Source organism: Microtus oregoni, unplaced genomic scaffold (genome assembly GCF_018167655.1).
Source record: "Microtus oregoni isolate MIOR12 unplaced genomic scaffold, Mior012 000014F_ref0000157, whole genome shotgun sequence".
Classification (NCBI taxonomy): domain Eukaryota; kingdom Metazoa; phylum Chordata; class Mammalia; order Rodentia; family Cricetidae; genus Microtus; species Microtus oregoni.
This window is the reverse complement of record NW_024543073.1, coordinates 47,314,912-47,330,142: the sequence shown is the minus strand read 5'-3', so window position 1 is coordinate 47,330,142 and position 15,231 is coordinate 47,314,912. Positions and strand designations below refer to the sequence as shown.

At 41.7% G+C, this 15,231-nt stretch overlaps 2 protein-coding genes across 2 annotated transcripts; both read right to left on the bottom strand.

The window, feature by feature from the left end:
• Positions 1-317: 317 nt before the first annotated feature.
• Positions 318-8,135, bottom strand: LOC121455711 (transmembrane protein 184C-like). The gene is made up of 6 exons (XM_041663336.1): positions 7,536-8,135; positions 5,049-5,161; positions 2,245-2,344; positions 1,652-1,823; positions 835-1,170; positions 318-358 (listed from the first exon to the last, which is right to left on the bottom strand). Exons 2-6 carry the CDS (start codon positions 5,126-5,128, stop codon positions 318-320), a joined length of 729 nt encoding a protein of 242 aa, XP_041519270.1. The 5' UTR covers positions 5,129-5,161; positions 7,536-8,135.
• LOC121455710 (transmembrane protein 184C-like) lies at positions 7,589-15,026 on the bottom strand. The gene is made up of 6 exons (XM_041663335.1): positions 14,814-15,026; positions 12,325-12,437; positions 9,516-9,615; positions 8,923-9,094; positions 8,106-8,441; positions 7,589-7,629 (listed from the first exon to the last, which is right to left on the bottom strand). Exons 2-6 carry the CDS (start codon positions 12,402-12,404, stop codon positions 7,589-7,591), a joined length of 729 nt encoding a protein of 242 aa, XP_041519269.1. The 5' UTR covers positions 12,405-12,437; positions 14,814-15,026.
• Between the last annotated feature and the right edge of the window lie 205 nt (positions 15,027-15,231).

Here is a 15,231-nt window from a genome sequence, read left to right as displayed (position 1 = left end):
GCTGACTGTGTTATGTTCTGCTCATTTAGAAGCACACAATGCTTTTACCCACAGCTAGGTGGTAACAAGGGCAAACAGGTGTCCACGGACAGGGAAACATCACCAAATCACTCATGAACACATTACTGTACTTTTATATACATTAAAGCTGTTTCAAGTAACATGTACAAATGAAAAGGTAATATTTTTCTCAAGAAAAGTACCTGATAACACTCAGCACAGAAACTAACTTAGTACAGCTATGGGGAATGATGATTTACTTACGAATTCTGACAAGTTATTTAATATAAATAAGTAAGTCCATGCGTTGAAGACACTCAAGTTCCCTTCATCGTAGACACCAATAACCTCACATACCCTAAAAAATGGCAAAACTCAAAGTTATGACTAACCAAGCAAACCCATATCTTAATATGTCTCCTTTAGAGACTTATTTTATGTATATGAATATTCTAGTGCATGCAGACCTGTGCACAATCTGTGTGCAGTGCCTTTGGAGGCCAGAAAAGGGTGCTGGCCACGCTGGCCCTAGATTTTACTGAACCCGAGTCTTCTGCAGGAGTGTGGGGTGCTCTTAACCCTGAACACACACGGAAGGTATGATGGCAGAACTACTTAGATTCTGAGACCATTTACTTCAGCAGCGCTATGGATCATCTCTTGACTCTGGTCACGGAAAGAGAAACATTCTTCTAGATGTGTATGATATGATTATTCCTTCTACCTTAAAGGAATGACAAACTCAGCATCATTAAACTAGAGAATCATCACTAACTTCAGAAGACAAGGCCTGATTTTGGAAAGTGTGATGGATAAACATTGATCCCAGCTCACCTTTTCCCTGTAAACAACCTGGCAGATGTGTATCTGCGGACCCAGAGCATGTCCTGTGAAGACGCTGTTTTTTAATGTCTGGATATTTGCCTGAACCGTCAGGAGGGCCCTTCTCTTCTGGGATGTCAATCCTGACATGTTCACCCAGATGGAATGCAACAGCTGCATTCTGGGGAGTATTCGTGTCCAAAGCCCCTATACTCGCCCTGGGGAAAGGATGTCTTTGAGCCTGGAGAACCTTCATTGTGTGGTGATGAGGTAAGCCAACTTGTGTGATCAGTATGCTCTGGGTTTTCAGGACAACATCTTTTTTGGGACAACCTCGCATAGTTCTCCCTATAAGACAATATAAAATTAATAGCCAAAAGTTATTTTTACTGCTGTAAACATAATTCTGTAACCACTCCCTTCCCCCCTTTGTCTTCCCCAAATCTGAAGAGCCTGTATCATGGCACTGCTTTCCATATTTTCTCATTTCTTAAATTACTAGAGTAAATGACCTTATCTTACGGATTTGGGTCAGGATGCCACACAAGCATGAGGACCTGAGTTTGATCCTCAGCACGGGTACAAAGCTGGGCATGTTTGTAGTCCCCATGCTAGCAAGGCAGAGATAGGATCCCTGGGGCTCTCTGGTCAGCCATCCTAGCTGAATCTGTGAGCCCCAGGACAGCGAGAGACCCTGTTCCAAAACCCAAGCTGAACATCCCGAGGGACCACAACTGAGCTTCATCTCTGCCCCTATGTGCACAACACACAAACCTAGCTTCCCAATATACACACTTACACTAACAGAAGTTAAACAGCTGTTACTTACCGAAATATCTCATTTCCTCGGTAATATTATGCTTGACATCAGACACATCAAACATTGCTAGGAAGGAGTCAAAGCATGAGCCTTCCTCTCCTTCTTTTATATAAGGCTTATATGAAAAAAAATAATGGTTTCCAAATGCCGCAAAAAGCATCTCAACACTGGTGATGAAATCCTACAAGAGTCACACAAATATCAGACATCTTTGGGCTTCGATCTAATTTTTCAAATTGCTAACTTTTCCAAGTTAGAGTGTCAATAATTTTGAAACAGAATCCTGATTATATTCCTTTTCAACATTTTTCCCCACTTCATAACATGACAAGCAAAGTTTGCATCTCTTTTGCTTTCCCTCACTCAAGAATTTCTCAATGCATTACCCAAGCACTGAAAGGAACCATGCAGACATAAGCGGACCAGGAATACAATCAGTACCCATCAGTCCCTATGGGCCGTTTCTCTCGGGTTCTCGCTTCTCACTACAGAGTAAGCTAGCAGTCTTGCCCACTGTTTGCACATTGGCAGGTTCTGGGCATCACTGCATTAAATAGCTTAAACAGTAACACCCCACTGAGTTTAGAGACAGTTCTACTTACTTGCAGGCCTATGGCCGTAGCTTCAGGACTTTGCCATTCCTTCGTAAGTGTCTCTGAAATTATTCCAACTTTTAGCAACACAGTTATAATTGCTGCTTGCCTGGATGTCAAGAAGAGGTAAATGTCAAATCTAAATCATAAAATGACCAGCTGTTTTATGCAATTAGGGGCTAGGGAGGTGGCTCGGTAGGCGAAGTGCTTGTTGTACAAGAGTGAGGAAGGTCCTAAGTGAGAAGCACAGAACCCAGGTAAGGCGGGCATGTAGCACACACACGTAAACCAGCGTTCCTGAGGGGAGCTGAGAGGTGGAACACAGTTCGGGGAAGCCGCAGGCCAGCAAGCCTTGTGTGTGTACAGTGAACAATTAAGAGACCCTCACCTCAATGCAAGACAAGGACACCCAAAGCTCCTCATCTCCACATGCACACATGACATGGGCATGTTCCCACTCACAATAAACACATACATAACATATACACAAAAAGATTAAATTACACAACCACAAACAGTTAAGGCCTCAGTGTATCCTAGGACTCCAAACTATCCTGCCTTCAGGACATACTCCCAAACAGTGTTTACATTAAATTATATGCACCTTGCCTTACAAATGTATCAGCTTTATAAGATGAATTTCATTAAGTGTTCTCAGAACTTCAGAATTTGATTTACATATCTTTTTTGTTGTTGTTTTGAAACCAGGTACAAATAATTAGATTCTGAATTCTAACAGTGTGTTTACATGTGCCTACTAGGACTTTATTTTATTATTTTATTTATTTAGATACAGGGTCTTTCTATGCAACCCTGGTTGTTCTAGAACTTGCTATGTTGACCAACCTGGCCTTGGCCTTGAACATGAGATCTGGCTACCTCTGCCTCCCAAGTGCTGAGACTAAAGGCACGTGCCATCACACCTGGATAATTACTAGGATCAAAAAAATGACTATTTATTTTCGTCTGTGTATGTGAGATCAGAGGACAACCCGCTGGTCCCATTTCTTTCCCTCTACCGTGGGCTCTTGGGTGGAACTCCCCTCGTCAGGCTTGGCAAAGGCAAGCCTCTCTTCCTGCTGACCCATGCCACGGCTCTACTAGTCTGTCTTATTCCCCCTCCCTTTATAATCAGTGAGTGTGGCAGGGTCTCTGAGGGCAGCTGTGTTCTCTACTTCTGCTTTTACAAGGGTGCTGGGGATCAATCTCAATTCTTTGGTGTGTACAGCAAGGGCCTTTCCCTGCTGAGCTATCCTGCCAGCTTATGGGTTATCTGAATTAGAATACTGTTGAGTTCTAGAAGTTTTTCTAGCATAAATTACGTCTGTAGAAGACTGCACATGATGTGTGCCCTCAGATGCTAATCATTGCTCTGGCAGTGCAATTCCATGAATGTTTTTTCTCTTTTCCCGTTACTGAACTGCTAAACTGGATAGATTTGTCTATATAACTCTTATTACCTAGCCTATTACTAATCTAACACCACGTCTAGGTTTGTTTGTTTGCTTTGTGACACCAAGGACAGACAGTAGGGCCTTGTCTACACTATGCGGACACTCAACTGTATCTCCATCCCTACCTTGTATCTTAAAGGACACACACTGATAAACATTTCCTCATGCCATTAAATGTCTTCTCCTAAACTGATACTGTTTTATTCATGACAATCATAATTTTAAACAGTTTATTTTATTCATTTTGAGACAGGGTCACACTATGTACCTCTGACTGGCCTCACACTTGCTATGTAGACCCTGCTAGCCTTCAACTCATAGAGAACCACCTGCTTCTGCCTCCCCGGGGAGTGCTGGGATTAAAGGGTACACTACCACACCCAGCAGAACTATAATTTTAATGATGGTATCAAGATAGTTAGGCTATCTCAAATTATCTTCATCTTTTAAATGTCATAGTGGCCGTCTGACTACTTCTTTGATTGTTTAGATACAAGATCACACACGGTGGCATAGGCTAATCTACAACTTGCTATAGAGAGCAGGCTGTCATCAAACGCAATGAGATTCTCTTGGTTTACCCTGAGTGTTGGGACTACAGGTATATACCACCACACAGGACTAAGATTGGGTTTTAAAAATACTTTTAAAAACTATTTTTTAATATTTAGTTTTGTGTGAGTTTTGCCTGCATGTGTATATACAAGTAGAGTATCTGTAGATACCAGAAGAGGGCATTAGAATCACCTGGATCTGAAACTGCAGAGGGTTGTGACCACTAACTTTGTTGGTGTTGGAACTCAACCCAGATCCTCCAAAAGAATAACAAGGGCTCTTATCTGCTGAGCCATTTTTGCAGCCCTGATTTTGTAAATCTTACAAAAGCTAAACGGATGGGTTTAAAAAACATTGTATTGTGCGTGCGCGCAAGTGTGTCTGTGTGTGTGTCTGTGTGTGTGAGTGTGTGTGTGTGTATGTGTATGTGTGTGTGTTTGTGAGAGAGAGAGAGAGACTGAGACTGTGCAAGTATGTGCATGTGTCACAGAGGTCAGAAGAGGGCTTCAGGTCCTTTGAACTAGGGTGACATGAGGTTGTGAGTCACCATACATGGCTGCTGGGGACAAACTTTGGTCCTCTGGATATGTGCAAACTCTAACTGCTGAGCCTCTCTCTCCCCAGCCCAAGGACGTCTGCCTAGTTCAGACTGGCCTTGAACGGGTGGTCCTCCCTCAGTTTCCCAAGGGCTGGGACCACTGAGTCTGGCACTGTCTTCACATTACTCTAAAAAACTCCCTTAAACAACAGTTTTATTGGCATTTATAAAGAAAGAAAGAATATTTAAGAGCACGCAATACTTACAAGAATGAGAGCCAGACTACCAGTTTGATGCAAATAAACTTGCCAACAGGTTTTAGACCTCTGAGCTCTTCTTTCAGCATTTCATAAAACAGCCAGAGGCAGTACAAGGCAAACTAGAAACAAAAGCAACATTCATCATTCTGCAGTAGGAAGACAGGGACTGACTCTTAAAGCTGAAACCAGAGCCTGCTCTACAGGAACATTCCAGGTGGAACTTGAGGCTGATTAGTCAATGTTTTAGTGCTTTTACTATGTTACTGTAGAGATATACATATGAAATTTCTCAAGACATATGTAAAATTTTTCTGAACGTGTTTCTAAGTATTCACATACTGTAACTCAAGCAATAAACAAATGACATGAACAGAAGATTTTTTTCAGTCAAAAGAGATGGGAAACATACCTGTTAAGCTTTTAAACACAAGTTACTGTCAATTTTTATAAAAACTCAATTATTATTATTATTATTAGCTAGTCTCTTGTGTAACATTTACACAACACACATACATACACGGTTTATAAATCAAAACATTAAATAAGTACAGTTTCAATAAAATTGTGACCATGAAATCTACATCATACAAATTTCCTTGAGAGCAGTCTGTTAGTCCAGCTGGCCTGACTTTTTAGAATACATGTTCATGACGTCAGAGTCAGTTCTAAAAACCAACCAGGACTTCAACAGCAAGAAGCATCTCTGAAAGCTTACTTTCCCCATTAAAATGATAAGACACTTTATGCTCATTTAAACTACTCCAGGGCAGGAAAGCAGTAAGGATCCTTCTTCAGATCCTTGCAGTGGAGTCAGGGCCCAGCAAGGTGCGTGTTCTACACTCACAGGCCCTGAGTTCTAGCTCTAGTACTGGAAAAAAAAAAAAACAATAAAAGAAATTGAAGGCCTCACGGTGGTGGCACACACCTTTAATACCAGCATTCAGGAGGCAGAGGCAGGCAGACCTCGGTGAGCTCGAGGCCAGCCTGGTCTACAGACCAAATTTTATGACAGGCTCCAAAACTATGGAGAAACCCTGTCTCAAAAACTCAAAAGCAACAGCAACAACAGAAACCAAAATAAACTGACTCTCAGCACCGAGCCATTTCTCTGTACATATGAACTGTTACCCTCTTAGGCTGGGATCATACCCAGGGCTATGTATGCTAGGCAAACACTCCATATTCCACCAGTCACAACCCAATTTTCTAACATCTGTCATGAACTAAAATAAAATTTTGTTCCCCAATATTGTTTTCAACTCAAAGTAGCTAATTTTTGTGTGGTTTTCTTAAATTTTACTTTTAATATCTATCTAAATGCCAATGGGAAGAACAAACTATGCCCACAATGAAGAGCGTTTCCAGTCCTTTCTTATCATGGGTATTTCATCCGGAAGGCAAAAACACTTCTGACCTTTTCTTTAGACTACATTTCCAGAAAAAGGACTATGGGTCATGAAGGCAAACACGAGGGAAATCTCTGGAGACACACCACATTTATTTCCATTAAAAATTGTTTTGTTTGTTTTGGGTGTTTTGAGACAGGGTTTCTCTGTGTAGCACTGGCTGTCCTGGAACTCACTTTGTAGACCACGCTGGCCTCACACTGGGATTCACCTGCCCCTGCCTCCCACCTTCTGGGACTGAAGGCATGCGCTGCCATGCCCAGGACCATTATAAACTTCCAACACTGTGTGTGGGCCACTGTATTTCAGTTACTACACTGTGGGAAGCACCACCCAAAGACACTCCAGCACCCATTTTTTTTTAAACTTCAGTCTTGGCGGGCAGTGGTGGTGCATGCCTTTAATTCCAGCACTTGGGAGGTGGAGGAAGGCAGATCTCTGTGAGTTTCAGGCTAGCCTGGTCTACAAAGCAAGTTCCAGGACAGCCATGACTGTTACACAGAGAAAAATCAAAACAAACAAAAACCAAAAAATCTTCAGTCTTTATTTTCCTTTAATTCTAAATACAGAAAAGACAATTGAGTATTGAGTTCTTTCTTTTTCTTTTCTTCTTCTTCCCTTTTTTTTTTTTTTTGAGACAGGGTTTCTTTGTGTAGCCCTGGCTGTCCTGGAACTCACTCTGTAGACCCAGCTAGTCTCAAACTCAGAGATTTGCCTTTATGCTAAGATTAAAGGACTGTATCACCACCGCCTGGTGAATCCTTCCATTTTTATTTAAACTTTATCCTTTTGCATCAATTAGACTTTCCCTCTAACTGAACAGGCTGACTGTGTTATGTTCTGCTCATTTAGAAGCACACAATGCTTTTACCCACAGCTAGGTGGTAACAAGGGCAAACAGGTGTCCACGGACAGGGAAACATCACCAAATCACTCATGAACACATTACTGTACTTTTATATACATTAAAGCTGTTTCAAGTAACATGTACAAATGAAAAGGTAATATTTTTCTCAAGAAAAGTACCTGATAACACTCAGCACAGAAACTAACTTAGTACAGCTATGGGGAATGATGATTTACTTACGAATTCTGACAAGTTATTTAATATAAATAAGTAAGTCCATGCGTTGAAGACACTCAAGTTCCCTTCATCGTAGACACCAATAACCTCACATACCCTAAAAAATGGCAAAACTCAAAGTTATGACTAACCAAGCAAACCCATATCTTAATATGTCTCCTTTAGAGACTTATTTTATGTATATGAATATTCTAGTGCATGCAGACCTGTGCACAATCTGTGTGCAGTGCCTTTGGAGGCCAGAAAAGGGTGCTGGCCACGCTGGCCCTAGATTTTACTGAACCCGAGTCTTCTGCAGGAGTGTGGGGTGCTCTTAACCCTGAACACACACGGAAGGTATGATGGCAGAACTACTTAGATTCTGAGACCATTTACTTCAGCAGCGCTATGGATCATCTCTTGACTCTGGTCACGGAAAGAGAAACATTCTTCTAGATGTGTATGATATGATTATTCCTTCTACCTTAAAGGAATGACAAACTCAGCATCATTAAACTAGAGAATCATCACTAACTTCAGAAGACAAGGCCTGATTTTGGAAAGTGTGATGGATAAACATTGATCCCAGCTCACCTTTTCCCTGTAAACAACCTGGCAGATGTGTATCTGCGGACCCAGAGCATGTCCTGTGAAGACGCTGTTTTTTAATGTCTGGATATTTGCCTGAACCGTCAGGAGGGCCCTTCTCTTCTGGGATGTCAATCCTGACATGTTCACCCAGATGGAATGCAACAGCTGCATTCTGGGGAGTATTCGTGTCCAAAGCCCCTATACTCGCCCTGGGGAAAGGATGTCTTTGAGCCTGGAGAACCTTCATTGTGTGGTGATGAGGTAAGCCAACTTGTGTGATCAGTATGCTCTGGGTTTTCAGGACAACATCTTTTTTGGGACAACCTCGCATAGTTCTCCCTATAAGACAATATAAAATTAATAGCCAAAAGTTATTTTTACTGCTGTAAACATAATTCTGTAACCACTCCCTTCCCCCCTTTGTCTTCCCCAAATCTGAAGAGCCTGTATCATGGCACTGCTTTCCATATTTTCTCATTTCTTAAATTACTAGAGTAAATGACCTTATCTTACGGATTTGGGTCAGGATGCCACACAAGCATGAGGACCTGAGTTTGATCCTCAGCACGGGTACAAAGCTGGGCATGTTTGTAGTCCCCATGCTAGCAAGGCAGAGATAGGATCCCTGGGGCTCTCTGGTCAGCCATCCTAGCTGAATCTGTGAGCCCCAGGACAGCGAGAGACCCTGTTCCAAAACCCAAGCTGAACATCCCGAGGGACCACAACTGAGCTTCATCTCTGCCCCTATGTGCACAACACACAAACCTAGCTTCCCAATATACACACTTACACTAACAGAAGTTAAACAGCTGTTACTTACCGAAATATCTCATATCCTCGGTAATATTATGCTTGACATCAGACACATCAAACATTGCTAGGAAGGAGTCAAAGCATGAGCCTTCCTCTCCTTCTTTTATATAAGGCTTATATGAAAAAAAATAATGGTTTCCAAATGCCGCAAAAAGCATCTCAACACTGGTGATGAAATCCTACAAGAGTCACACAAATATCAGACATCTTTGGGCTTCGATCTAATTTTTCAAATTGCTAACTTTTCCAAGTTAGAGTGTCAATAATTTTGAAACAGAATCCTGATTATATTCCTTTTCAACATTTTTCCCCACTTCATAACATGACAAGCAAAGTTTGCATCTCTTTTGCTTTCCCTCACTCAAGAATTTCTCAATGCATTACCCAAGCGCTGAAAGGAACCATGCAGACATAAGCGGACCAGGAATACAATCAGTACCCATCAGTCCCTATGGGCCGTTTCTCTCGGGTTCTCGCTTCTCACTACAGAGTAAGCTAGCAGTCTTGCCCACTGTTTGCACATTGGCAGGTTCTGGGCATCACTGCATTAAATAGCTTAAACAGTAACACCCCACTGAGTTTAGAGACAGTTCTACTTACTTGCAGGCCTATGGCCGTAGCTTCAGGACTTTGCCATTCCTTCGTAAGTGTCTCTGAAATTATTCCAACTTTTAGCAACACAGTTATAATTGCTGCTTGCCTGGATGTCAAGAAGAGGTAAATGTCAAATCTAAATCATAAAATGACCAGCTGTTTTATGCAATTAGGGGCTAGGGAGGTGGCTCGGTAGGCGAAGTGCTTGTTGTACAAGAGTGAGGAAGGTCCTAAGTGAGAAGCACAGAACCCAGGTAAGGCGGGCATGTAGCACACACACGTAAACCAGCGTTCCTGAGGGGAGCTGAGAGGTGGAACACAGTTCGGGGAAGCCGCAGGCCAGCAAGCCTTGTGTGTGTACAGTGAACAATTAAGAGACCCTCACCTCAATGCAAGACAAGGACACCCAAAGCTCCTCATCTCCACATGCACACATGACATGGGCATGTTCCCACTCACAATAAACACATACATAACATATACACAAAAAGATTAAATTACACAACCACAAACAGTTAAGGCCTCAGTGTATCCTAGGACTCCAAACTATCCTGCCTTCAGGACATACTCCCAAACAGTGTTTACATTAAATTATATGCACCTTGCCTTACAAATGTATCAGCTTTATAAGATGAATTTCATTAAGTATTCTCAGAACTTCAGAATTTGATTTACATATCTTTTTTGTTGTTGTTTTGAAACCAGGTACAAATAATTAGATTCTGAATTCTAACAGTGTGTTTACATGTGCCTACTAGGACTTTATTTTATTATTTTATTTATTTAGATACAGGGTCTTTCTATGCAACCCTGGTTGTTCTAGAACTTGCTATGTTGACCAACCTGGCCTTGGCCTTGAACATGAGATCTGGCTACCTCTGCCTCCCAAGTGCTGAGACTAAAGGCACGTGCCATCACACCTGGATAATTACTAGGATCAAAAAAATGACTATTTATTTTCGTCTGTGTATGTGAGATCGGAGGACAACCCGCTGGTCCCATTTCTTTCCCTCTACCGTGGGCTCTTGGGTGGAACTCCCCTCGTCAGGCTTGGCAAAGGCAAGCCTCTCTTCCTGCTGACCCATGCCACGGCTCTACTAGTCTGTCTTATTCCCCCTCCCTTTATAATCAGTGAGTGTGGCAGGGTCTCTGAGGGCAGCTGTGTTCTCTACTTCTGCTTTTACAAGGGTGCTGGGGATCAATCTCAATTCTTTGGTGTGTACAGCAAGGGCCTTTCCCTGCTGAGCTATCCTGCCAGCTTATGGGTTATCTGAATTAGAATGCTGTTGAGTTCTAGAAGTTTTTCTAGCATAAATTACGTCTGTAGAAGACTGCACATGATGTGTGCCCTCAGATGCTAATCATTGCTCTGGCAGTGCAATTCCATGAATGTTTTTTCTCTTTTCCCGTTACTGAACTGCTAAACTGGATAGATTTGTCTATGTAACTCTTATTACCTAGCCTATTACTAATCTAACACCATGTCTAGGTTTGTTTGCTTGCTTTGTGACACCAAGGACAGACAGTAGGGCCTTGTCTACACTATGCGGACACTCAACTGTATCTCCATCCCTACCTTGTATCTTAAAGGACACACACTGATAAACATTTCCTCATGCCATTAAATGTCTTCTCCTAAACTGATACTGTTTTATTCATGACAATCATAATTTTAAACAGTTTATTTTATTCATTTTGAGACAGGGTCACACTATGTACCTCTGACTGGCCTCACACTTGCTATGTAGACCCTGCTAGCCTTCAACTCATAGAGAACCACCTGCTTCTGACTCCCCGGGGAGTGCTGGGATTAAAGGGTACACTACCACACCCAGCAGAACTATAATTTTAATGATGGTATCAAGATAGTTAGGCTATCTCAAATTATCTTCATCTTTTAAATGTCATAGTGGCCGTCTGACTACTTCTTTGATTGTTTAGATACAAGATCACACACGGTGGCATAGGCTAATCTACAACTTGCTATAGAGAGCAGGCTGTCATCAAACGCAATGAGATTCTCTTGGTTTACCCTGAGTGTTGGGACTACAGGTATATACCACCACACAGGACTAAGATTGGGTTTTAAAAATACTTTTAAAAACTATTTTTTAATATTTAGTTTTGTGTGAGTTTTGCCTGCATGTGTATATACAAGTAGAGTATCTGTAGATACCAGAAGAGGGCATTAGAATCACCTGGATCTGAAACTGCAGAGGGTTGTGACCACTAACTTTGTTGGTGTTGGGAACTCAACCCAGATCCTCCAAAAGAATAACAAGGGCTCTTATCTGCTGAGCCATTTTTGCAGCCCTGATTTTGTAAATCTTACAAAAGCTAAACGGATGGGTTTAAAAAACATTGTATTGTGCGTGCGCGCAAGTGTGTCTGTGTGTGTGTCTGTGTGTGTGAGTGTGTGTGTGTGTATGTGTATGTGTGTGTGTGTGTGTGAGAGAGAGAGAGAGAGACTGAGACTGTGCAAGTATGTGCATGTGTCACAGAGGTCAGAAGAGGGCTTCAGGTCCTTTGAACTAGGGTGACATGAGGTTGTGAGTCGCCATACATGGCTGCTGGGGACAAACTTTGGTCCTCTGGATATGTGCAAACTCTAACTGCTGAGCCTCTCTCTCTCCAGCCCAAGGACGTCTGCCTAGTTCAGACTGGCCTTGAACGGGTGGTCCTCCCTCAGTTTCCCAAGGGCTGGGACCACTGAGTCTGGCACTGTCTTCACATTACTCTAAAAAACTCCCTTAAACAACAGTTTTATTGGCATTTATAAAGAAAGAAAGAATATTTAAGAGCACGCAATACTTACAAGAATGAGAGCCAGACTACCAGTTTGATGCAAATAAACTTGCCAACAGGTTTTAGACCTCTGAGCTCTTCTTTCAGCATTTCATAAAACAGCCAGAGGCAGTACAAGGCAAACTAGAAACAAAAGCAACATTCATCATTCTGCAGTAGGAAGACAGGGACTGACTCTTAAAGCTGAAACCAGAGCCTGCTCTACAGGAACATTCCAGGTGGAACTTGAGGCTGATTAGTCAATGTTTTAGTGCTTTTACTATGTTACTGTAGAGATATACATATGAAATTTCTCAAGACATATGTAAAATTTTTCTGAACGTGTTTCTAAGTATTCACATACTGTAACTCAAGCAATAAACAAATGACATGAGCAGAAGATTTTTTTCAGTCAAAAGAGATGGGAAACATACCTGTTAAGCTTTTAAACACAAGTTACTGTCAATTTTTATAAAAACTCAATTATTATTATTATTATTAGCTAGTCTCTTGTGTAACATTTACACAACACACATACATACACGGTTTATAAATCAAAACATTAAGTAAGTACAGTTTCAATAAAATTGTGACCATGAAATCTACATCATACAAATTTCCTTGAGAGCAGTCTGTTAGTCCAGCTGGCCTGACTTTTTAGAATACATGTTCATGAAGTTAGAGTCAGTTCTAAAAACCAACCAGGACTTCAACAGCAAGAAGCATCTCTGAAAGCGTACTTTCCCCATTAAAATGATAAGACACTTTATGCTCATTTAAACTATTCCAGGGCAGGAAAGCAGTAAGGATCCTTCTTCAGATCCTTGCAGTGGAGTCAGGGCCCAGCAAGGTGCGTGTTCTACACTCACAGGCCCTGAGTTCTAGCTCTAGTACTGGAAAAAAAAAAAAACAATAAAAGAAATTGAAGGCCTCACGGTGGTGGCACACACCTTTAATACCAGCATTCAGGAGGCAGAGGCAGGCAGACCTCGGTGAGCTCGAGGCCAGCCTGGTCTACAGACCAAATTTTATGACAGGCTCCAAAACTATGGAGAAACCCTGTCTCAAAAACTCAAAAGCAACAGCAACAACAGAAACCAAAATAAACTGACTCTCAGCACCGAGCCATTTCTCTGTACATATGAACTGTTACCCTCTTAGGCTGGGATCATACCCAGGGCTATGTATGCTAGGCAAACACTCCATATTCCACCAGTCACAACCCAATTTTCTAACATCTGTCATGAACTAAAATAAAATTTTGTTCCCCAATATTGTTTTCAACTCAAAGTAGCTAATTTTTGTGTGGTTTTCTTAAATTTTACTTTTAATATCTATCTAAATGCCAATGGGAAGAACAAACTATGCCCACAATGAAGAGCGTTTCCAGTCCTTTCTTATCATGGGTATTTCATCCGGAAGGCAAAAACACTTCTGACCTTTTCTTTAGACTACATTTCCAGAAAAAGGACTATGGGTCATGAAGGCAAACACGAGGGAAATCTCTGGAGACACACCACATTTATTTCCATTAAAAATTGTTTTGTTTGTTTTGGGTGTTTTGAGACAGGGTTTCTCTGTGTAGCACTGGCTGTCCTGGAACTCACTTTGTAGACCACGCTGGCCTCACACTGGGATTCACCTGCCCCTGCCTCCCACCTTCTGGGACTGAAGGCATGCGCTGCCATGCCCAGGACCATTATAAACTTCCAACACTGTGTGTGGGCCACTGTATTTCAGTTACTACACTGTGGGAAGCACCACCCAAAGACACTCCAGCACCCATTTTTTTTTAAACTTCAGTCTTGGCGGGCAGTGGTGGTGCATGCCTTTAATTCCAGCACTTGGGAGGTGGAGGAAGGCAGATCTCTGTGAGTTTCAGGCTAGCCTGGTCTACAAAGCAAGTTCCAGGACAGCCATGACTGTTACACAGAGAAAAATCAAAACAAACAAAAACCAAAAAATCTTCAGTCTTTATTTTCCTTTAATTCTAAATACAGAAAAGACAATTGAGTATTGAGTTCTTTCTTTTTCTTTTCTTCTTCTTCCCTTTTTTTTTTTTTTTTTGAGACAGGGTTTCTTTGTGTAGCCCTGGCTGTCCTGGAACTCACTCTGTAGACCCAGCTAGTCTCAAACTCAGAGATTTGCCTTTATGCTAAGATTAAAGGACTGTATCACCACCGCCTGGTGAATCCTTCCATTTTTATTTAAACTTTATCCTTTTGCATCAATTAGACTTTCCCTCTAACTGAACAGGCTGACTGTGTTATGTTCTGCTCATTTAGAAGCACATAATGCTTTTACCCACAGCTATGTGGTAACAAGGGCAAACAGGTGTCCACGGACAGGGAAACATCACCAAATCACTCATGAACACATTACTGTACTTTTATATACATTAAAGCTGTTTCAAGTAACATGTACAAATGAAAAGGTAATATTTTTCTCAAGAAAAGTACCTGATAACACTCAGCACAGAAACTAACTTAGTACAGCTATGGGGAATGATGATTTACTTACGAATTCTGACAAGTTATTTAATATAAATAAGTAAGTCCATGCGTTGAAGACACTCAAGTTCCCTTCATCGTAGACACCAATAACCTCACATACCCTAAAAAATGGCAAAACTCAAAGTTATGACTAACCAAGCAAACCCATATCTTAATATGTCTCCTTTAGAGACTTATTTTATGTATATGAATATTCTAGTGCATGCAGACCTGTGCACAATCTGTGTGCAGTGCCTTTGGAGGCCAGAAAAGGGTGCTGGCCACGCTGGCCCTAGATTTTACTGAACCCGAGTCTTCTGCAGGAGTGTGGGGTGCTCTTAACCCTGAACACACACGGAAGGTATGATGGCAGAACTACTTAGATTCTGAGACCATTTACTTCAGCAGCGCTATGGATCATCTCTTGACTCTGGTCACGGAAAGAG